Here is a 24,776-nt window from a genome sequence, read left to right on the forward strand (position 1 = left end):
GAGAGAGAGAGAGAGGAAATGGACAGGAAGGATTGATAAATGAGAATCATGCAGGGGCCATGCAGCTTCATGTTTTTTAGGCTAAGAGCACACATTTAACACATTGCACAACTCTTTTTTCAGCCATGCAGAGTCACTGATATGTAGGACATACGAGTTCAACATTGCATAACATGCATCATGTTCACATCCCATGCATCCATGTGAAACTAAAACTCCCAAAAAACACATATCTCCAAACATCACAGTTTAATAGGATTTTATGGAAGGAGTCAATACGTGGAGAATTTCTCTGATTTCTGTTTGGTTTTCATTTGAATCAAACACTGCACTGTGAAAGCAGATTATGTAAGGAGTCACTCTGTGCCTTCTTTTGTACTTCATTACTTGGGTGTAAGAGCGAAGGACAGTTTAAGATTCAGGCAGTGAAGCTGCTTACAGAAGATCCATCAGGTGGTGACTTGGAACATGATTCATTGTGTAATGTATTATGTCCAAACAGTCCTGCAGTCTGTGGTAAAAAACAGAAAACTTTCCCCATCTTTCTCCTTAAGGGAGCTCCTTTCTATCATTCAGTAAACTGACTAAGTGACATATTTTATGGCTATTTAATATCATATTAAAAGCTTAACAATAACAGCACAGAACAACTATCAGTGTGAGCACAATGACTGCAGGATGTCTGTGTAAAACCAGTGATTTGGATGAATGTATCTGGGATCAGTTTTCCAGATATTTTAGGAATTTTAGAAACTCTTTATACAATTCTCTGTCTGTATTATGTATTTATTTAATGTTTAACAATCATACATACCTAATAGGCTTATTGTTTTGACAAATTAAGTGTTTCCTTCTCATTGTTCTATTAGCTGTTGTTTAACGGTTGTTTTAACCTTTTTAACGCAGGATGAGGCTGTTGATAATTTTAATATTCTAAACTTTGACCCTTAAAATCAAGAGGGCCTCTTGACCACCTATGCAGTGTTGGCGTCTCGTAGTGGGGGTCAGGACCCCCAGGTTGGGAACCAGTGCCTTAATGAAATGTGAAAAATCTGACATTTTTGTTCCGTGTTGATCTTGAGTAGTGTTCTGTCTAAGAGATATCAGGAAGAACATTTTGTGCAAACATAGAACCATGGAAGTGAACACTATGTTCAGAATGAAAACCTGCATAAATCTGGACCTCATTGAGCAACTGCTGCCCTGAACTGTATGAGGGGAGGTAATAATGGTGAGAGGATAAAGCTGATATGATATGAACAGGCATTAGGACGCATTGGCCAATATGGCTGATGACCAGTAAACAAATTCAGAAACTTCCTTCAGGATCAGAACCACTGATTGAGCAAAGCAAAGCACATCATTAGCACATGCTGCTTCCACAGTGGCATGCAGAGAGCGTCTTTGCTGGGAAAGAAGCATTCCCTCTGACCTGTCTGTCTCCATTGTGCAGTGCTGATGCTGTGCTGAGAGCAGGAGATGTCCTCACCTCCTGATGTGTGCTCTCTGTACTACTACACTCCTCCTTCAGGTTCTCCTCGTCGCTCTCCCTCTGTCTCTGCAGCAGGCGGAGCGTTGCGGAGGACGGTGTCCCTCCGTGGGCATTCTCCATGGACGGCCTCCGCCCCATGCTGTCCGACAGCCCCCCGGGAAACCCTGTCCTCCCTGAGCCCAGGGGCTCCAGGCCGGTGCTTTCTCCTTTGTTGTATTCGGCACAGAGGTTCAGGATGGTCTCTAGTCGCTGTCTCTCCTAAGGACAGATACAAACAAGGGGGGACATTAGATTAGGGTTTGACACATCTCTTTTTCTCACCTTTTCCCTTTGAGCTTTTAACCGTAGAAACAAATATTGGGTCTAAAGCCCATCTTCAGACTCTTACACATACTGATTTAAACCTGAGCCTATGCTTGAACAAAACTAAAATAGTAAACATCTGACTGACTAGCTGTATCCAATTTTTAATAAAGGGACAATATTAGCTTTGTATTTCAACACACTGATATCAGATTACATCCAGCCCTGCTAGTCCTCGCTATGTCATTTCCTGTCTGTGTGCTGGTTTATGGGGCTGAGCCGGCAACTGATGACAATCTGAAGATGAAGAGCTGGCCTGAAAGTTGTATCCTGTATTATATATTTCAAACTATCTCACTGCCATCTCCCAAATATCCTACCAGACTGATGGGAGATGGGACTAATGCTGGATGGACTGAAGCTACTGGTGGGTGATATTTTTCCTGAAACAGGGGTCGTATTCATAAGGCTTCAGAGTACAAAGAGTTACTGCTAGTGACAAAATTCTAAGGAAATTCTTAGAATTAGCTTATGGCATTTTCTAAGAATTTCCCCTTACAGCTGAGACAAGATCCTGGTGAAGATAAAAGTTATTCACAAAGCATCTGAGCCCTTAAGACAGCTCCAAAAGAATGAAGCGCTACAGAGACAGACAGATAGAGCAGGGGTAAGATGCACTCTCATCTCCTACCCAACACTTTAATGCCAGAAATGAAAATGAACACCACACTAACATATTTGACAACTGGAAAAATGCAACAGTGCAGCAGTAATCACATTCACCCATATAGACTGATGTGATTACTTTATTCAAATTCAAATCAATAATTCAATTCAAATCAATTCCAAATACTTTATGGAACAATTCAACTAACACAGAACAGAAAGGTAAAGTCAACTGCAGATGTTACAGACTGCCTTGTAACAGGGGAAGAATTTCCAAATGAACTGACTGGTTGATAACCACAGTAGCACTATTATCAGTATGAAACCTAATCTGTGATCTGACACTTCAGTAAAGTCTCATTTACAGGATATATTTACCACCCAGCCTCAGTTTCAGTGAGAGCAGACATGGAGTTTGTCACAACTTCTCTTATCCCCGAAACAACATAGCCAGCCCACACTGCCCTCTCCCCCGGGTGCTGCATGCATAGGAGGCAGACTCAGTGACTGGTTGTCCAGCTGTCACTATGAGGGGTCAGCCCACCTACATTATGGGGGCTCTGGCAGACCAGGCCAACAGGGTGACCTCTGAACTCTCCACGTCAGCTGCTGTCTGCTGCTGCTCTACCCCTCTGCTGCAGACACAGCGTCTCTGTGCGCTGTGAGCGTTAAAGGCACATACACCAGATTCACCACCGGCTCCTGTACTCCACGCTCACACTATACATTGATTTTATAGGTCAACTGTCAACTGCATGAACACGGACACGAATGATCACCACAGGAATTGAATGATGGAAGATCATAACTAGTTGATCATAACTAGAAGTTATTCTTGACTTTGGAAACAGTAGTTTAAGAAAAAAAACATAACTCAAGGAACATTTATTAGTTTTTCGTGGAGTTTTCAATGGCCTCTTATTCACCCAATATAAATGTGTTTTTTTGTTATTTCTTTGGTAATAAACAGGCAGATTTAAACAAGCTGACTGCTCACACAGCTGGCAATTCAAAGCAAAAGAATTAGATCATTATCAGAATTAGCTCTTCTGGAGCCAAAGACGCACTGTGTGACTCTATGCTCTTGTGGCGTAGGAACACTTTGGCAGCAAAACTGTTCTCACCCACAAATAAAAGCCCTGGTGTACCTTCTCCCTCGGTTTTCCCACTGAGTGGAGCATCTGCATGATTAGGAGCTACAGCCCCACCATTAGCTTCAACCTGTAATCTGGGGCCGGGTAGCTTTCAACCGAGTGGGTGGGAGTAAAGGACCTCTTTGGGCTGTGGAACAGTGCTATATATTCACGAGAGAAGAGTTCAAACATTTACTGGCAAGTCTACAACTACTCATGAGTCCTCCCACTCAACATCTGCTTGAACGTATACACTGATTACACCACTCAGAGTTCTCCAAACTGTCTCGTTTTTGTCAAGGAATCTTAATTGAGAGCCAGCGCTTTATTGTCTCATTTGATTGCAAGACAGCCTTTAAGCTACTAAACCTGTGTGATGGATGAGGAGCAGGATCACATGAAGATTTCATACCTAAATGTGTTTGGCCTCAACATAAATCAACTTGACGCAGCATCAAATTTGACACCCGACATATGCAAGCTGCGCTGAAATTATGCTCCTAATCAACTGCATGTTGACAGATTTGCGTGAATCCCATATTTCATGTTTTCTGGTGTGGGTCTTTGAAATGCCAGAGGAATTTTTTATGTTCCAAGGTTGTTGCTAACTAAAAATCCTTTAGTTTATAAGTCTCTAGGTCTCTCTGTTAGATATCATTAGCAGGTCCCTTAGGGGTCTCAGAGCTGGAAAAAAGTGGTGCAACACATCAGTGTGTTAATCCAAACCTTTTATGCCAAGCTCCAATGTCCCAGTTGGAAACACTAGGAGTTGGGCTTGAACCACATAATTCCACAATAGTTCAATGAGGCTATGCAAATATAGGCCTTTCTGGTTCGCCCTGGTGAATGACGAAGAAATATTTCCCAAAATATAACAAATAGCTTCTCTTTTATAAATCATCTTCAGGAGCCTATACAAAGACATTTCCCAACCAATAACCTAAAACCTGGCATCAAAAATTCACTTCTACTCTGGAATAAAGAATAAAAGTCTGGGTTTACTCACTCTCATGGTGGACACTGTGAGAAGTAACAGCTCAAACCTTCAAATGAGGCACACATTGAAGCCAGGACAGCTTGACGAAAAGACAGATGAACAAATACTGGCCTTATACAGCCAGTGACACCCCCTTTCTCCATGTCACCACCACAACAACAAACCCCCATCCTCTGGGAGGATACGAGGGTGATGTGACAGAGCTCCATGGCAACATTCAATCATCTGCTGCTTAGAGAAGCTTCTCAAACCCAAAACTACAGTTTACTATGGATGCATATCTGAGCTGTTTCCATGGTTAGAAATAATTAATGTGGGTTTACGGACTCCGTTCTGGAAGTGTGTCAACTAAATGTTAATGTATTGTTTCAGGAGTGTCCTACTCCACCTCATCATGAAATACACGGTTTTGGTCCAAGGAAAGCAGATCTGTTAACAGTTGAAACAGCCTCTGTGAGCCCTGCTGTGTCACCAGGGCAAGAGAAAAGCCAAATCACAAGTCTGAAACCACCAACAACGTGATAAACACAAACACACAAAGCTTAGCTAAGCCATGTTGGCTAAACACCTCCTGCAAAGTGGTGTAGTCATATTTAATAGCCATCTGTGCACACAGACACAAACTTTCCTTCAATGATTCATAACTAATGTCAGCTTTATGTACAGATTTTAAATAGCACCAACTCCCTCTGCTTTCCTGTATGTAGTAGAAAAAACAACAATAAACACTATTTTATGTATCCATATATTGTCTGAAAAGAAATACATATATAAGCAAGACAAAGTAAAGCAATAAAGCCTTACAGTAGGTGGGTTACATTAGGCCAGTGTTAATCCCATACATGTGAGTTTTCACAGCTTTAGTGCAGAGTCCAAGTCCTGCAGACTCAGTGTCTATCAAAGAGGAGGGGGTGATACTTCCAGACAACTGTGAGTTTGTGGAGGAATGCCTGGTTCCCAGAGCTCCAAGCTCCAGCCTGCATCCACCCCCAGACACCAGCTCACACATTCCTCAGCCCTCCATGTCTCACCTAGTGGGTGGCTCTCATGACAACTGGCCTTGATAAAGACATTTTGAGGTTGAAGCTGCTGTTGATTACATATTGTTCAAAATGTGGTCATTCCATGGCAAAAAGAGACACAAGTCATACAGGTTATAGCATGGGACATAAACTAGCATATATTCAAAGAGCCTGCTCAGGAGCCTGCCTCGCCATTAAATTAAAAAACTATGTATTTAATTCAATTCAGGGTTCATCAATAAGAATTTCCCAGTAAAATGCCACATCAGGCTAGTAAATTTACCAACTCACTAGCCCTCATCTCTGTTGAGAGTTGCACATGCTCAGTACCGCTCAGGCACTCATGAGACAATGGCGGTAGGTAAAGACAAAGTTTGTGAACTGAAGCACCAGCGAGCATTTCAATTATTCTGGAACCATTAGTTTAGTTGGAGGATGTGGGCGACACTCGAGTTCGTTTTTTAAGGCATGTCAAGTTTGAGTGTTGAAAATGAAATTGACTGTCTAAGGTCATACATTTTGACTCTATGATGGAACATATGTGATGAGATAGTAAATCAATATGTCAAATGTCAGGGGTGCATTACGGTTGTAGGGGTTAAAAGTGTGTTTGTATACAAGTCCCGCTGTTGCTCAATGTGAAAGAAAAAGTAAATTTTGATGCTCAAATATTGCATTCAAATAAAAACTAAAATCTTTTTTTCTTTTCTTGTGAACGGGATGTGCTTAGTTTGAAGGTTTAAATGTGCCATCAGTTGGTGAATGAATATGTTTACTTGTTGTTTTACTGTTGTGATAAAATCATTGAAACTTCCTTCTGTAACATAACAACAGTACAACAGTAGCACAAGTAAAGAAGAGTCAACAAACAGACTCAGAAATGTCAGCCACACAAGAATCTCTATCATATTTTTGCTAACATAAGCTAACATTAGCCACCGTAAGCTAATGGTCATACCAGACCAAGCAAGGCTGTAGGACATAAACCCTGCAGTGTATATTGAACAGAGCAATGGTGCCTTTAATTGCTCATGAATTCAACATTTAGTTTGTAAGAAGATTGTGTACACATAATGTCGCTTTAAACTCATTATCTAGTGAACTGCTGTCTCCTCTTTGTGGTATTTAATGGCTGCTACAATGTTGTTTTGTTAAACACAACATTTCCTACAACAAATGCACAGCATTTAGGAATAAACCCATTTGCTCTCATATGCACTGTAGACAGTTTTTTAATGTGACAACCTACATCTCACTCTGTCAGTTCTTCCTCTTTCAGTCAGCATGGTCTCCTCACTTCACTTTCCATATTTTCATCCTCCGAGCAGCGTGCATCTCTTCCTTACGTCTCCCTCTCTCCCCTGGGAGTCAGTGTGTCTCCTGTTCTCTCTCATGGCCTTTAATGTTCCACCCTCCTCCTCCTCCCCGAGCACCCCGGGGCCATTCGCTGCCTGTGTACCTTTGATCAGAGCAGTTGCTTCAGTGTGCGGCTGTATTCTTCTTTGCCATGTTCGCCTACGTCACAGGCGTAAACAGAAATCACACGCTCGTAGTATTTTAAGACTAAACCGGGAAAGCTCAACAAAGCCTTATTTTCTACATATATCTGCAAGCACTCCGTAACAGTCTGCAAAACAAACCTCATTCATGATCAGACCCTGATCCTTGGAGGGTTCATGGTATTCAGGTCCCAGAGGAGGAACAAACAGGAGATATTTCTATTTTATGTACTGCATTTTTTTCTCCCCCCATGTAACACACAAGCTTCAAAGGCAGGCAGGGGGAACGGGACGAGGAGGCGTTCCAGCGGCAGCCAACCTCTCTGAATAATAAGCTGGTGGTCCTCCTTGTTGATGTCACTGGCACTGATCTCAAGATGAAACTGTGGAGTTGTTGCTCCCGGTGGGGGCGGCTGGCATTAAAGCCACTGAGGCTTCCGCTTCGACTGGGATCCAAGCCCCCCGGAGGCGCCTCTCAAAGTGACAACCGGGCTCCAGTTATCACGTCAAACACTTCCAGAATAAAGATGAGAACATCAAAGGCTACATACAGTGATTAAAGGCTGGATGGGAGTCGTATTTTTCACATTCTCTAAACACTGCTGATGATAATAAGCAGGCTTATGGCTTGATTATTGTTATAGGATAGAGATAAGTCCAAGCATGCAAGATCTTCCGGCAGTTGCATCAGCTTTGTTCAGTTAAACAACCTGCTGTGCATGAGAAATTAGGAGATTAAATATCAATATCCCCCCAAAAAACTGTAAGTCAACAGCAGCTGGTAACAGTAGTGAACTGCTGTACTGTATATCCACGTGAGACTGTTCAGCCAGAGGAGGTTTAAGTAAACAGCAGCACCAAGCAAACAGTTACCCAGCTGTCAGACTGGAGGATGCACACAGCCGCCCGGAGCTCAACAGCCAGGTTACTATCCGAGGAGTTCTATGCTAATTACACCCACCAAGGAGGTTGTGTTTTTGGTGCCGTGTGTTTGTCTGTCAGCAGGATTACAAACAGACTACTGGCCCAATTTTCATAACACTTGGTGGACTGAGCTGAAAATCTATTGTCAGTAATGGAATATAATTATAGGTATGTTATATTAGTGTATAATCAGCTGAATCTAAGGATCATTGGGTTTTTGTTATCTTAGGATGAGCTGTTTTTATCTACAGACAGGTAGAGGTAGCCTTCCATGGAGTCCATGATGAACTACCATGTTTCTACAGTAGCAGAACAGACAGACCAAACACTCGCTGGGCCTTTTTACATTTTTCTCGACTTTCAAGGCCACCATAGTTTCTCCTACACACTTCACAGCCAGTTCTCATTCTCAGGTCGTCAAATACAGATGCCACTGGTGTTCAGTTAGTTGAAATCTGCAACTTCACCACTAGATGCCACTAAATCCTCCACACTGGTTAAGTTTCCCCTTTCTATTCATTCTCATCTTCTCCTTCCTCTTAACCAATCTGGTATCCATCATCATTCTAACCACATACCACTCTTCTGCTGCATGTCAGTCTAACTACATCAGTGAAGCCCCTCAGCATGACTTGGCGACCTTGACCCCTCTCTGCAATAAGCTCAATCTTTGCACAATATATGAGCTCTGTGATAGATCACTCTGCCACTTAGTAGCTATTTTTGTTGAATAATAAGCTGGTTCACCTTTAACTGAGGTTTTACTCTCTTCTAATTCATTTTGATTTAAAATGTATTTTAATTAGATTCTGGACTTGGATTAAATCCCACAGCAGCTTTCTCCTCCATAGTATTCCCTTTGTTGTTCAGTTCAGGTTCTTCTGTTAAAGCATAACAAAAATCTTACAAATCTTAACTTTCCTTTACTTTTGATCACATACTGCAGGATTCTACTGATGTCACTTTTCAACAAACCAACACAGCAAGTTTCTTCCTGCCTGTAGACAAATGTAACATATTTCTCAAGCTCGACTCATAAAATCCCCCACATTAAAAAAAATGTAAAAAACGTCTGAGGGCCTGAAAGCTCCCCTTGTTAATGACTTGTAACCACAGCATCACATGTAGGTACCAGGCCTTTCCAAAACAGTGCATATATTATCCGAATCCAGACCCAAGACCCAATCACAGGAACCCTTCGCAGTCTATTTAAATCTGGTCCGAGGGCAACAACTGGCGGAGCTTTGTTAATATTAGCAGCGGCATCGGTTACCTTCATGAGTGCTGCCACGCTGTTGAGAAAGACCGGCTTCTCTTTAGCCAGAGAGAGCAGATACACCACGGCCTGCTCCCTGCTCAGACCTCGCCTCAGCGCCGGCACAGTCCTGCTGCCACCCAGCACATGATACCGGTCCATGGCCACAGCTCTGTGACAGGCCTGGATGATGTTGCTTCTATACAGCTCCTCCTGTACTGTAAAGTGATTTCACAACTGGCTGTGCTACTTTGGGACGGATGGAGAGCAGCCTACCCCCCACCTACTCAGGTCTTGTGAGAGGAGGTGAGGACTGCGTGAACTGGGGCGGAGTCAGAGATCAGAACGTGTAGGGACTTCCTCGAGTGGGAGGAGGCTTGCTGGGCTGGTTCTAAGAAAAGCAGAGGGGCTAACTTTATATCCCAAGTAGAACTTTACACTGTATGCACTGGCCGGGCTGCACCTCAAATAGGCTGATAAATTTAATCCAGGCAAAAGGTGTAATGACTTTGGTTTCAGCTGGTAAATGCAGAAAACCTGTAGGTGTAGATAAGTGCTTTGAAACTTGCTTTGAAGTACTTTTAAAGTTCAACTTGCTCCACATTTGCACATAATTTGACTTCTTGTAATTATTTTCTCTTTAGACTCTTTCATAAAGCAGCAGATAAGGTCAACCCTTTGAAGTGGTTTGTTGAAGCCACATGAACATAGATTGAGACAACTTTATTTAAGTGAATGGTATGAGGGGCTTCTAGCAGGCAGGATGAGACTCAGGTGTTACATAACAAGAAGGTTACTGACTTACGCTGAATTTTAGCCAGGAGTTTGAAATTCACTTGGGCAGCAACAATAAGGGACCAATTTAGCTTAAGCGGGCAAAAAACACTTAGTCCACATAACATTTCGGTATGCTAAGGTTGAAAATGTTGTCAGTAGTAGCTTAGAGGCAAAAGCAAGGCCGTGCCTTCCTCACAAGCCGGTCTGGAAGCACTTCGTTCAATAGAGAATGAGGACTTTCTCCTGGCCTTTGTTGCTAAAGGTGGGTGGAAACCTGCACTGCTGAACCAATCCAAAGTCTACAGGGCGGTGACATGCAGAAGTTGAGTGCCACGTAAACACTGTCGTACAATATAAGGTTGATCAGGACATCCATTACAAAGTGATTTGTAGATAAGTAAGGGTGATGAGGGGGCTGCAGAACCCCCCAAAATCTCCATTAGTTCATTAAACATGTTTTAACCTTTCTTACAGGGATTTACATGTACACACTGGTATTTAAGGCAGGGAAGTGGGTTTACCTTGTTTTTAATCTGTTTTATCCACTAAAAAGTTATAAGATTTGTGTAAAATGTAAAATAGGCGATAAATGATCTTGACCACATTCAAATTAATGCAAAACCCATGAATGTTGTGCATTTAGCATTTAGTTTGAATATTCTTTGACTGACTTTCTCTCACCACTCCCAACTCTGAATGACATCCAGCATCCTTAGAGGCAGAGCACTGTTTCAGATAAGGTTTGTCCTTCAAGTAAGCACGTTTGTTAGCCGCTCTCGCCACCGTTTAAGCAACATTAGAAATCAGTGCTGAGATCTCAGATTGTCTGGGATGGCGAGACAGTGTGTGTGGCTTTGCAGGATAACACTGACAGGCTGGATTATCTGATGTTTCTGTTTGTTTGTGTACATCCTACTGTTGTTATAAGCACGGATTCTGATTTATTAATGAACTGCCTTTGAATTGTTGTATTGAAATAATGTGAAATATTGTGACATTGTTATAAAGACAATTAAGACTAGTCAATTAAATGAGAGAAGCAGTAAATTAATCACCTATTCTGATAACAAATTAATTGCTTAAAATCGCTTTCAAGCTAAAATTGTTAACATTCCCTGAACCCAGCTTCTGCATTGAGGGGAATGCTGCTTATCTTTGTCTTCATGACTGCAAACTAAATATCTTTGGAAAAACACAAGACAAGATTTGAATGCCTCAACTTGTTTTCCAGGATATTGCGATAATCATCGGCTCTGATTGGTTGCTTTTGTTCAGGCCTGGTGGATTCTTGCAAATGCCATTAGGAGCACTACAATGAGCCACAGGAATCTGGTTTTCTTTATAGTTTGGCATTTTTAGATATAGTTTTTAAAATACAAGCTATATTTCAAAATGTCATTTTTTTCTTTTATCTGTAATGCAACTTCTGATCACAAACAGTGTCTATTAATCAGGGTTGAACCAATTATTTGTTATTACTATATTATTATTATGTCTTTATCTATTTGTACAACTAATCATTTCATAATGTCTTATTTCTTTATTTAACATGGAACGCTACTGGGTCCTGCCTATAATTTCTATATATATATCTCTAAAATCTTAAAGTGAAGGACCTGAAGCAAACTGGTGAATTACATGTATGAAGTGGACAACATGCTTGAAAGATGTGTCTCATATTTTTGGTTCATTCACTCTTTATAATAAAGGTTCTACCTAACTGGATGTACAGCCATTAGTTCTGAGGGGGTGAATTCCCACTCAAGCACAGAACAGTAAGACGACCCCCTCTAGTGGAGAGGTCACAAAACAGCAGTCTGCACAGCTGCAGTTATAACAGACTCCTTCTGGTATTAAAAATATGAAAATAAGATCCAGCCAGAGCTTCAAACAACTGCCTCCTCCTGTGCATATTATCTGATGATCGATTAGACATTGCAGAGAGAATACAAGCAACAGTGCATCAAGTGCCATGATGCGTCCTAATCTGGCGCTTGTTTTCAGTAGAGAAAATCCACACAAGCCATATTTGTTGGTGCTGCCTCAAGACTGGATTACTGCAGCTTTCCTTTGGACGGGCCAAGAAACAGATTTATCGCTGTCCCAGATTAAGAGCCACAGAGTCTGATACACTGTCTTATCTGTTTCGAGCCTGTTTAGTTTTCAACCAAAAACAGTAAAAATCACTGTAATCTGCCTCGTGATGACTTGAACCACAGACATGCAAATGGGCAGGTTGATCCTGCAGTCTAAACATGTGCTGCTGGGAACTTCCTCTGCAGAAAACTCCCCTTCAGCATGATTAACGTTGCACCCGCTGGTCGGTGGGTTTGTACAGTGCTCCGTATCAGCGTAGGTGCAGGATATATTTGGCAGCCTAGGTGGGAAGGTTCGATGTCCCGCAGTAGCTGGACATATTTGGCCGTGCACTGTAAGATGGTGGTATACGCGCGTGGTGTTCTGTTCGACAGTGCGAGGGTATATTTGGTCTGCTGCGCCTCGTGGATAGTAGCAAAGATTCCAACCATGCAAGAAAGTCTTTTCTATGCGCAGCCGACATTTGTGACATCCTGCTGGGCTGGAGAATGGCAGAGCAGACACAGAGAAAGACAAGGACGGAGGACAAAGCTAGAGGAGACTGGTTCATTCCCTTTGATGATAATAAAGGCCGGAGTTTAGCTTCCTTTTAAATTGCCACTGAATCAAATCTCTGCCTTAGGCAAAATATTCACAACTGAAGCACCATCCTTGATATTTGAAGGGCAATTCCGCAAAAAAAAAAAAAAACTTGAGTCCAAAGACTCATTTAAAGAGACTCATGTAGGCCTATATTAAAGATGCATTAAGCAATGTGCGACCTTCACCGGCCTCTTGCAGCAACCAGTAGGGAGTGCAACAACAGATCTCCTCCTCCACAGGACTCTGGCTGAGGCTGCCCCCTCCCAGCCATCTCCACACAATCAAGTCAAGCTAGCTAATTAGAGTGGAAATCAAACAGGAGTTGTTCACCAAGAGATAATATATCACTGTGCAGGGTTTCCACTAGAAGACCAGCTGCAAAGGTCTGCCACGATAGCTACTTTTGTTGGACGATATTTTGTCCCAGGAATGACTGTGATATTTACTTTTATAGAGCGACAAGCATAAATAGATTCACAGATTATCTGTCTCATGTACTATTGTCAGGATATAGTGAAGATATGAGCAAATAAGACAAAAAGTATTTTTTTACCTACTACAGCTTAACCAACAGACATTGCTGGGGAACTTTCCAACCATTATATCTGTTATCTAAATAAAATACATTTTAAAAAAGCTTGTAATACACCTGCTGTGTAAAATGAACTCAAAAATAGCAAATGACAAAGTGGTATTGTACCTCCTTTGTCATTTGCTATTCTGGGATATGAGAGACGCTTTAAAGTACTTTTAGAATCTAAAATCTTTTGCAATGCCAGTAGCACGCAACAGCGCTCTGGAGATTTTACTCTATAGGACAGAGAAAAACTCCTCTTCACAGTAACAGTGCACACACACACCGGTCTGATCCAGTTTGTTACAAAAAGTGACAAGGCACCCTCATTAACCACAATGACAGTGAAATATGAACCAACATCATGGGTAAGATGAGGTCATCTTTGGTGGACAGAAGGACGGCGTGTGTGTCTGCCACAGACGAAGCACGCTGCGACTCGCCTCATATGCCAAGTGTGTTTGCCAAGCCAGCGTGTCAGTCAGACGGCCATGTGGAGAGAGCAGTGCCAGGCTGGACAGCTTGGATCAGACGGACACAGGAAAACAGTCTTCCCTGCAGACCGGTCATTAGAGAGGGCTTACCTCCAGGCTCCGAAGGAAAACATAACGGAGCTGAATGAAACGCTCCCTGTCGTTTCACTCTGGTATCGTTTAACCAATATGGGGGGGGGGGGTTCAATGGGGATGTTTTCTTGAGGTGAAAACTGTTTTGTCTATTACAGAACAGACAGAAGACAGATTTTATTCAAACTTCCTGCAGTCCACAGTAGCAGCTTCCATCTCCTCTTAATTTATATTTAATCAGTGGATTCTGTGGACCATTAAACCTCTGTCTCTGCATCAAGTCTTTGGGCAGAGGTGAATTTTTCTTCCCTCAGATGCTTTCATATAGCAAATAATAAAGTCAAATACTGTGTAAATATATCACAGTAAATCATAATAAATGCATTAAGAACATAAAGTATATTAAATTGGATTCTAAGTGTTTAGCCTTCTACAATAGAACCAGGGTTACAGTATTATTAGATTACTGAAAATGTGATGTGACAGTAACAGAGGGATCATACTGTTTTTGGGTTGAAAGCCTAAATCAGTTATTGGACTCTGGCGTGCTGGTTGCCATGGAAACTGAGTGCACTCCAGTCTTCTGCTTAACTAAATAAAAAGTTACTTTAACAGCGAGCATTGTTTTTATCTGTGAAATCATAGTTATGTATGTTGACTGATTTCATTGTGGTTGGTTGCCGTGAGTGCTAATCAGTGCAGGCTGAAATAACTGCAGGGAAATGCTGTTATTCTACATATTTATGGACACTAAGACCTTAACAACACTTTTTATTACATTAATGCATACTGTCACTCACTCATTCATGCTGACTCTTCCAACCTTCCTGTGCACTCACACTGCGCACCTTTACTGGGAGATCTGCACAGATTTGAACTCGCTCGTTTTTATTTGCCCGTTTTACAGCCGTCCCTTAACATGATGTCCACAGGAGCACTTGGATATGCTTAGGCAACAACAATCATTTTCATTTTCAAAGACAATCCCCTCCAGACCTTAAAGAGCTCAACAAAAGTCATGGCGGTGATCCTGACTTTTAGCCCCTCCCATGGGTTAAGCTCCAAAAAACACCGAGATCTACAGTTCCCATCATGCATCTCATTAAAATTGTTCAAGCTGGACTGAAGAAATGCCATACTAGGATTGAGACAATTTTTAAAAAACTATTTACAAATGTCCTGCTTAGTATGTATCTTTACAATAACAAAACACAATTCCAAAGGATTCGTATCAAGATTGTTTGTTATCTTATATGTTACATACATATAACATTTTTAGAAAATACTATCGGCCGATACATCGTTATCAGATTTTTGTAACGCCCAAACATTGATACGCATCAGCATCAGCCTCAAAGATCCAGAATCAGTCGGGCTAATGGCCACCTAGATGTGATGAAGACCATGCGATGCAATTGAGCGTTCAAGTCCATCCTTGAACAGAGACATTGCTCACAATCTCCTCCCTACTGTACATGCAGCCACCTGTTATCATGTGAGCAGTGTTCCATATGTGAGACTGATATGTGGTTGAAAGCTCTGGGCTAAAGCCAGTAAAAGGACCTTGAATGTTTTTATCAAACCACTGTTTCAAGACTTTAATAATTAGTTTGAACTAATGTTAATAGACAGGGTTTGACCTACATGGGGTGTCAACCCAAAATAATGAGACTGAGACCGATTTCATTTAATTTCTAATATTCAATATCTTGACATTGTATGTCCAAAAGCTCTCCACTAATTATGTTGAAAAAGCCTGAATGCCACCAGTGGGGAACCAATAACCAATGCGGTATTAATCAATTATGTAACTCAACTGCATTTCAACAACACCAACAGGCCAAACCCCATTCAAAGTTCAATATCAGCCTGATACGCATCACTAGATCAGTAAATGAGTGTGTGAGTGTAGCTGCAGTCTCCCAGCAGCCTCCCGCTGCCTCTGAGCTGTGTACTCCTGTTGATTTCACAATAAGACTCTTTTCCCCTAAGTAAACTTCTCCGAGACTCGCTGTTCACATAACTTTGTTTTTTGGTAATCAGTTGTGTGAATGAGTAGCAGGCTGTGTGTGAAATGCTTTTAATGCACACGCTCTGGGGCAAGAAAAATCTGTCATGACAGTGAGTCAACTGTGACTAATTACAGGCCCTGCAGCTCCACGCCCTGCCTCCTCCAAGAGCTGCGAGTTTCTGCCTTCGAAAAATACGACAACATAACAGGCTGCTGAGGAATCCTGCCTCTGCGTCTCAGGCAGCCCTCGCTCGCCCCTGTGCGCTGTGTTTACTCGAAATAAATGTGTTCTTGACCTGGTGGGCCGGCAGCTATTTGCACATATCTAGTGTCAATATTGTTCTTTAAGTGCCTGTAAGTTGTGCTAGTCCAAAGGTTGCTGTGGCTAATGACCGCTTTCGACAACAACAAAAAGGATTTAGGGTTTGACTGATCGGGGTATGGGGAGGCCAGTATGGGCAGGAGAGGTGCAAATCGCTTGTACTATATGTACTATATATCATAAGAAGAAATTACAAATAAGTGTTTCTCCTGAAATGCATTGAGTGTATGAGTGAAAAACATTCATTTAGGTTAGCTGGACTTGCTGGGGAACTCTTGAATAAGCTGCTTCCCTTATATGATCAGTTAACTACCAAACTTAACATTAAACATCTGGATTAATTAAATGTGTAATAGTTTTACAGATTGTTTTTAGATAGAGAGCTGAAGTCCCATGGTCACAGGCTAGCCTCTGTTCTGCTAGTTTCTCTAGCTCGAGGGTTACTTTACTTCCTCATTCGGAACAATGAAACGTGTTTCAGGTGTGTACTTTTTAGATTTTAAGATAAACGTCTATCTGCTTAAGCATTTGTTGTTCAAATTTGAAGCCTTCATTATTTTTATTAAAAGGTCCAGTGTGTAACATTTAGAAGAATATATTGTCAGAAATGGAATATAATATTCATAGGTATGTTTTCTTTAGTAGATAATCACCTGAAAATAAGAGTTGTTATATTTTTGTTAGCTTAGCAGAAGCTGTTTTTATACGCTTTAGACACTTCAAAATGGATAAACCAGATACTGGTTGTAGGTAGGGCCATTTTTTTGCATGTTTCACAGCCACCTTAGTGTCTCTCGAGTTTGGAATGTACACCGCTAGATGCCATTAAATCCTACACACTGGATCTTTAAGCAAAACATCACTTATTTAATGTAGAAAAAAAACTACAGCTCCCATGAAATGTGTGGCCGTGTGTATATTACATATTAACACTCACTTCTAATGTCATCTTTACAGCTTTTCTGTTGCCATGTTTCCAGTATATTTATAAAATGTGAATGCAGCTGACCCTCCTTTTGACTGGCCTTATAGTCTGTCAACCTGAAGTTTAACTCGTGCTGGTCTTGGGTTTGTTGGAAGCAGTCAAAGACTAGAGCTGTAGAGCTGGATTTTTTTGCTCTATTAGAAATGTCAGTGTGATTGTGAATGTTTTCTTACATCTGAACCTGAAATTCAGATGTCATACTGTATGTACGTCAAAGTCTGTTTCCATGTTGACTTGTTTTTCCCCTTACCCTTAACCTGACCCCTACCGTAACGCTTAACCTAGTCCCATGTCTGTACACTCACTCAATTCTTTGGGGACAATTCAAAAAGGTTGCATCTTCATAGCGTATTTTTGTGATGTCTACTATATGCTTAGAACAGTAAACATGTTTTCCTGATATTTCCGGGCAAACTTGTTTTCATTCTGGGCACGCAGCAGACTGCTGGATAACAAAAATATTTCTGAAGAAGCAGGAAACTGGTGAAAATTAACATTTTGACAGAGTTTGCCTGAGTAACAATATGAGACTGAACCTAACCCTAACCCTAACCATAGCTCCAGGCTATCTCTGCAATGCCTATCTGTGGTGAGAGCCAGACCTCCTAAGACACTCCTTTTGTCTGAGGAAACAAAACGTTCCTCTTTATACCATTAATTAGATATTTCTCATACTATATTTATTGTTATGCACCAATTTACAAATGTAAATTCCTTGTATGTCAAACCCTACTTAAAATAAAACCAATTCTGATTCTGATTGAGTGGGTCTCTTTCTTTCTCCTTTTAGCATTAAGCGCAGCCCACTGTTAGGGGTTAAACACAGTGTCAGTGTATGGATCTGGCTGCCGACACACTGTTTTACTTGCTGTGTCTTTGTAGGAGGTACCAGAACAAGACCTGGTCCACAGAGACAGAGGGCACGTCGTCCAGCTGAGCTGCCTTCACTCAGTCTCACACTTTGAAAAACACCCATGTTGTAATTACAAGCAGGGCAAACAATCGTCTTCTCACGCAGGCACAAACACATAGAAAGGCTTTTTAAAGGACTTTGTCTCAGTAGTTTCATTCAGACTGGCAGACAAGTTCAAGATGGCTAACGCCGCTTACTCCACCCCCCCGTTCAGTTTAGGAAACAACAAACAATGCGGTTGCTATGGGCTCATCTCGGCGCCCTGAGACCGCATGTCAGCGGCAGTTTAAACAGCAGACAGCCAAGTTACAGACAGTTCACTGAGATGGTTTACGAGCCTGGTTACTCCTTCTTTTCCAAACAAACATGGAGATACTGCCATTCTTACACTCCTCTCCTCCAGGAGGTCATACAGATTGAAGTTAGACTCTGCAGGAATATTTACAACATTTATTTGCAAACTAGAGCTCGGCTAGTGATAATCATACTAATAAAATTATTTTAGAAAGGTTAGAAGGTGCTGGAGGCAAGTTTATGACCCGTCTGAAGATCCTCAGTAAAAACCTATTTCATCCCACTGGCTTTTCTTTGTCAAACAATACATAAAATGCTATCTATGCTTACTTTTGCAAAAAAATCTCCATTAAACTTGTTTCAACAGACTAATTTTAACAAGAAACAATCTGCACAAACTTATCAAACCACTTGCACAGCATAATCCAAGGCTCATTAGTACCAGTGTATTCAGTGTGCCTCAAAACACCAAGATATTGCTAAATAAATAAATTTTTCAGAATCCTCATTCCTGCCAGGAGTTATGATCAGGACTCTGATGAAAGAGTCTGTTTACCAATTGAGTGTTTTTTTTTACCTGATAGCTAAAGCTGTGAGTAAAAAACAAACAAAATAAACCCTGTGAAGTATCAAGTAAATCTGATTTAACCTTTAAGTAAAAATGTTGTAACAAGTACAAGAATGAAATGTGTTCTTTTTAAATGTAAACTGTATTCGTGACATGTTCCTGACTCACCAGTCTCTCCATTTCCTGCTCTCGAAGCCTCTCCTCTCTCTGTCGTCGGTGGTACTCCAGCAGCTCGTCCTCGTTGTCGCTGATCTCTGTGATGCTGTTCTTCCTTTCCCTCATCCCAGGGTGGGGTCTCCCTGCAGACATCTTCCTATGGGTCCTGGGGCTGGCAACGGGGGACGAGCCAGGCAGGGAGCCCAGACTGTAAGCAGGTGACAGGGAATTCCCAAAGCTCGCCTTCCGTACTCCTGCACCACCACCACCCTCCATCATCATAGAGGTAGGCGACGGACTGCGGGCTCGGATCCCCCTGCTGCAATGCTCCTCAGATGTAGATCCAGACTTGCGTCTGAGCCTGGGACTCTCTGGGACAAATTTGCTAAGGCCTGAAGGACTATCTGGAGTCCTCAAGGTGGGGACTGTACCTGGGAGTGCCCCAGGGAGTACCGGGACCCCTCTCCGAGCCATTGAGGGGCTAAGTGGTGGCAGCTCTCTCATACTACTGCCCCCTCCACTGCCACTGCCGTTCAGCTCCATGTTTCTCCTGGCCATGCGAGGACTTTCAGGGGGCTGCAGTGAACGTGGATGCTGCTGGAGCGGCGATCCTTGGATGATGTGGACGATGGGATCCAAGGGAGGCTGAAAGGCTCTGGTGGGTTGGGAAAGCTGCCTGGATGGGCTGGAGGAGCAATCAGCTAGACTGGTCTGCTCTCTGAAAGGGCTGGCAGGCCTTTCCTGGAGCACTGTGGTTGTCTTGGTCCTGGGACTGGAGGGCGACGGGGATGGACAGGTGGGGAATTTGGGAGTGAGTCTGGGGCTACTTGGCACAATGTTTCTACTACTGAGAGATTCCGTAGAGGACAGAAGAGGGGTCTGTCGGGGGCTCTCAGAGCCATCTTGGCCTAGGCCTCTGCGGCTTGGCTTGGGGCTTGGAGGAGCCTCTATAAAGACCTTCCTCTGCAGCCTGGGGCTTTCCTGAACCTTCTGGCCCACCCCGCTGCTGCTAAAGTTAGGCAGTATGGTCCGTGGCTGGGGTACAGGTGGAGGCTGGGTGGTGAAGTTGTAGCTAGAGGAGCGTACAGGCACTGGTGGCAGAGAAGAACTCTGGTCCTGGGGTCCTCCACTAGGAGACGGGCTGGTAAAGCTCCCACTGCTGGCCGCTGAGGGAGAGGAGAGGGGAGAGAAGGGAGGGGATGTATTCTCGTAGCTGGACCCAACGGACATGGCCCCTGGGCTGGTAGGAGGGGACAGCAGATACCGGCCCCCTCCATTGACCATGGGTGAAAGAGGGGAGTGCGGAATGGGTTGGCCTTCAGGTGGCTTTTTGCCCTCTGAAGAAGAAGGCTGGGGGTCATCCATGACTAGAGAGTCCATGATGTCCTGGAGGTCCTTCTCAATAGAGCTGACGATTGCACTGTGCTCAGACTGGACTCTCTCTCCAGGAGCTGGGGGAGACTGGGCTGGACCGGCCTGGTGATTCCCATTGACCAAGCTCTCTGTGTCTGAGGGAAAGAAGACAGGAAACAATCAGGCTAGGTCTTATAAAAAAAAAATACAATGGGTACAAAACAGAAAGAAGAACTCAAACAAACTTCTTGACGAGTCATTCAGCTCATCAAACGTGGCACAGAGTACGTAGGCTGCGTTCAGTGCGAAATTAGGCATGTGTCAGAAAATGTAGCCTCCTCATTCTTTTCACAAGAACAATCCATCAGCTGTGGGGGTCCTGACGCCGAGGGCTGGCAAAATAACTCCAAGACTTCCAACAAATGAGATGGCCCTGGCAATGCAGATGCAAGATCATCTGCAAATGCACAGCACCGGTCTGTCAAATATATGCTACCCCTCATTCCTAGTAGATTACTTTGTGTTACACTGTAATTCTGCTGTTTACCTTGAAATTGTAAAGACAAAGGATGAACCGATTGTTGCCATGATAACTTTCCAGTGTTGTAAAACCCTGTCTCACAGCATTATAAACCTCTATGCACTGTTTGGGTGTCTGCCTAAAAGCCTAAAACTCAAGCACCTGAAGCACCACACCCCCATTCTTTGTCCTGCATTAGAAAAAATACCTTCTTCACAGTTCACTTTACGACTGACCTGAGCTCTTAACACAAGTACTATCAAAGACTCTTACTCCGAGAGTGTAATCCTGCTTTATAAATTGATTATCCATCAACTTTACGGTCTAATGCAAATCTGCTGAATGACTTCACCTTACCTGTCTTTCCCTGAGCGATAGCGGTAGTCAACAAGCTGATAAAACAAGCTATACAGTGCTGTGAAATTCCACACATTTTCACAACTTTTTCATATTTGCCTGTGTCTTTCCTTACAGGGCGCCCAACCTAGCTTTTATTAGTTTTTCCAGAACTAATTTGGGGCGCTTGCATGACTGCAAAATATTCTTTCCCTTCTGCTTGTGTGTTTCCGTGCAGAAAATATCTAAAGAGGTTGACAGCCTGTCTCATGCATTTGTAAGAATATTTAAACAAAAAATAAACATTGCAAAAGTCCCTGACTTTTACCAAAATGTCCTTAAATTCTCTGCTGTTACTATTTGAGATATGTTCAAAGTCATCATCATGTCCATGTTTTCCAGCCCTGTGTAGAAACTGTGAAAGACAGGTAAGCATGAGGGATTAGTGGTGAGGAAAGAAGGAAGGACACAGTCAAGGAGATGAACAGACCCACAGGCCTGTGCATTGGATAGGGATCAGGAGAAAATGTGCCTACATAACCCAATTACTGTGTGGCCCAAAAGCAACGTAGGACACAGGCCGGGTAATCTAATCTTAACCGTCTCTCTCTAATGTCAGCATAGTAGATTATTACAACAGAAACGCACGGCCACGTGGGAGATTCACCAGCATGGCCTTGAGGCAGGGATCAGAGCACAGATCAGGTTTTATTAATGCTAAATGGAATCTGTTTTATGGACTTGTTGTCTGTTTAAATGGAAACATGAAGATAATCGGAGCGTGGAGTCATCAGTGCAGACACTGAGAGGTAATAGAAGACAAGAGAAGAATAGAGCTGTCATGTTCAATAGTGATGTAATAACATTAGAAATCATTTAAACCTGTGGGGTAGAGCAAATGATAACACACACACACACACACACACACACACACACAGATGTACGGAATAGGATGAAAGAGAAAAGTCCATGTTGTCTCTTTGTAAAGATGATGTCAGAGAAAGATGTCCCAATAGAAAAACTGCTTTAAAATATAGAAGCTTCACAAATAATGCATTAGCTGGGCTTGTTGAACAGAGATGGGAGCCGCTTCCTGTCTTCTCCCCTATAATGACTCTGCTATACAGTGTAGCTCTGCCTTCATGACAGCCTGGCCACTATTACATCTGAAAACATGTTCATGCATTTTGTACACCACTGAGGTGTGCAGGCTGCCACACTGATGCATCTTATCGGCTGAGCCCCGCTTGATCGTCAATGTCACACCGTGTCTCACAGACAACAACCCGGCTTGAGTCAGTAAGGAGGGGGGTGGGGTGACAAAAATAAAAGCGACCGTTTGCTGAGAGAAAGCCCATGCAATGATGTCATGGGATACACTATCGCCTCGAGAACCCCATGCCAAACTTCATTTGAAAATCTGGCAATTTAATGTTTAGCTTACCTGCAGGAAAAACCGCGCGTTGAATATAACACGAGTGAAGACGTTATATTATATGTGAGGACCTCTACAATTCGGCATCAATCCCATCGCCGATAAGCAATAGCTGCTTAAACACACGTTTGGACCATCTGCCATTCCCCTCACCAGAACACATTGTGATATTGTGACCAAGGCAAAGAATGAGATTTTTTTTCCGAATAAAGGACATATTTATTGACCACCTGTATGCTGAATAACAGGGATGAAATCCCACTGAATCGCGCTATATGTGATGTAAGTATGTAATGATGTCCTACGCTGTGTGCACCTTCCCAGAAGAGCAGATAAACATTAAACCGACAGATTTTTTAATGGAGTTTGGCGTGTGACCGGTTCGTATCACTTCTCTTGCCCAAAGCCCAGGCATCAAGCAGTAGGGTTACTTACATGAAGGAATAAAACTGCGACCCGGTCAGTTTCAGTGCGGTTCACCTGCTATATGACTGAGGCCCACATCCTCCGGACACCGGTGACAGACCGGCTGTGACGGAGCCCTGCCGTGCCTGGCTCCAGAGACTCACCACCGAGGTGATACTTCAGCCGGGGGTTGGGGTGCTAGGCACCGCTGCTGCCTACGGTACCACTGGTGTCAAGTTACTTACAACGTGACACCGCTTTTCCGGTCACGACTTCAAAATAAAACCATAACTTACTTAAAGTCCACGTTGAAAACGCTTTGTAAACGTGCTGTCATCCCTAAATGAAGTGAACAGTTTTACATGGTGGATATAGTAATGTCCATCTCAGTGTGGCTGACTTATATAATGTATGCCAGTCCTGACAGTGTATGTCATAAGCCTACTAACATTGATCCTAGTGAAGATAATAATATATCACTTTTGAATTATACATTTCAATCAATTCTAGCAATTCAAACATGAAACCAGATTGAGCTGAAGAACAACGCCAATCTCCTCAAATGAGGAATGTATTTTATTTTGAAGGTAAAATCGTCTTACTTCCCGTGTGGTGGCTCGCTTGACGCATCTCTTCCTGTCCAGTGTGATGTGTGAACTACTGCGAGATTTACAGCACTGTTTTAAAGAGTCACAACTGTGGATTTTATGGCCTGTCACTGTTACTGATTTTGTCACTATTAGATGAGACAGCGGAGAAAGCGCCCACAAAATACCCTTCTGGCACTAGACTGATATTTTACTGGCATGAGAAACACTGGTGTCATCCAGTGGCAATGACAGGCCCAAACTGTAGCTTTTTATAATAAGATCTGATCACCAGAGCAACACATTAAGAACAACTTCCAAGAAGAGAAAATGATTGAGGGGTCCCGAAGGCAGCTAGTGTTCTGTCAGCAAGAACAAAGTATTTGATGGAAGTTAATTCCTTTAAATAAACTCAGATTTTCAAGCTGTCAGTATGCATACAAACAATGACAACTGAGGCTGCTACCATACTGTACTTACATAAACTTCTTTGAACTTGTCTGCAAAGAATCAAGTATCTAGATAATATAATGCAATATAAAAATACTGATACTAATACTAACCCTAAAATAAAAAAACTCAAGTAAAAAAGTATAATTTGCTAAATCTACTTAAAAGTATCAAAAGTAAAGTGAAGCAAAAGTAAAAGTATTCATAAAGCCATATGTTGGCCCTGTGAGTGTTATACTATGACATAATACATTATTGGATTATTATGTGTGTGTGTGTAAACAGTATTTGATGCTAATTTTGAAATATTTGATATACTGTTATTTACTGTGCAGTTGAATCAGTAGCACTGCATCGTATTTATAGTATTTATATGGAGTAAAGAGTACAATATTTACCTATGAATTGTAGTGTGGGGTAGAAGTATAAAGTAGCATTAATTGGAAGAGTCAAGTAAAGTAAATTAGTTGAGTAGATGTGCTTATTTAGATTCGACCACTATTTAAAACCTCTATTTAGGTCTACTTAAATTTGACTCTGCATATTGATAATAA

The 24,776-nt window shown here is 42.3% G+C and overlaps 1 protein-coding gene across 1 annotated transcript in view; it reads right to left on the reverse strand.

The window, feature by feature from the left end:
• phldb1b (pleckstrin homology-like domain, family B, member 1b) overlaps positions 1 to 24,776 on the reverse strand; it is a gene marked incomplete at its 5' end in the record, with an annotated part of 83,807 nt that overhangs the window by 27,956 nt on the left and 31,075 nt on the right. The window contains 2 exon segments of the mRNA XM_035679766.1: positions 1,433 to 1,750; positions 19,149 to 20,644. Coding sequence (XP_035535659.1) covers positions 1,433 to 1,750; positions 19,149 to 20,644 — 1,814 coding nt within the window.

The sequence above is a fragment of the Morone saxatilis genome, unplaced genomic scaffold (genome assembly GCF_004916995.1).
Source record: "Morone saxatilis isolate NCDOM2014 unplaced genomic scaffold, NCSU_SB_2.0 Contig8, whole genome shotgun sequence".
Lineage (NCBI taxonomy): Eukaryota > Metazoa > Chordata > Actinopteri > Moronidae > Morone > Morone saxatilis.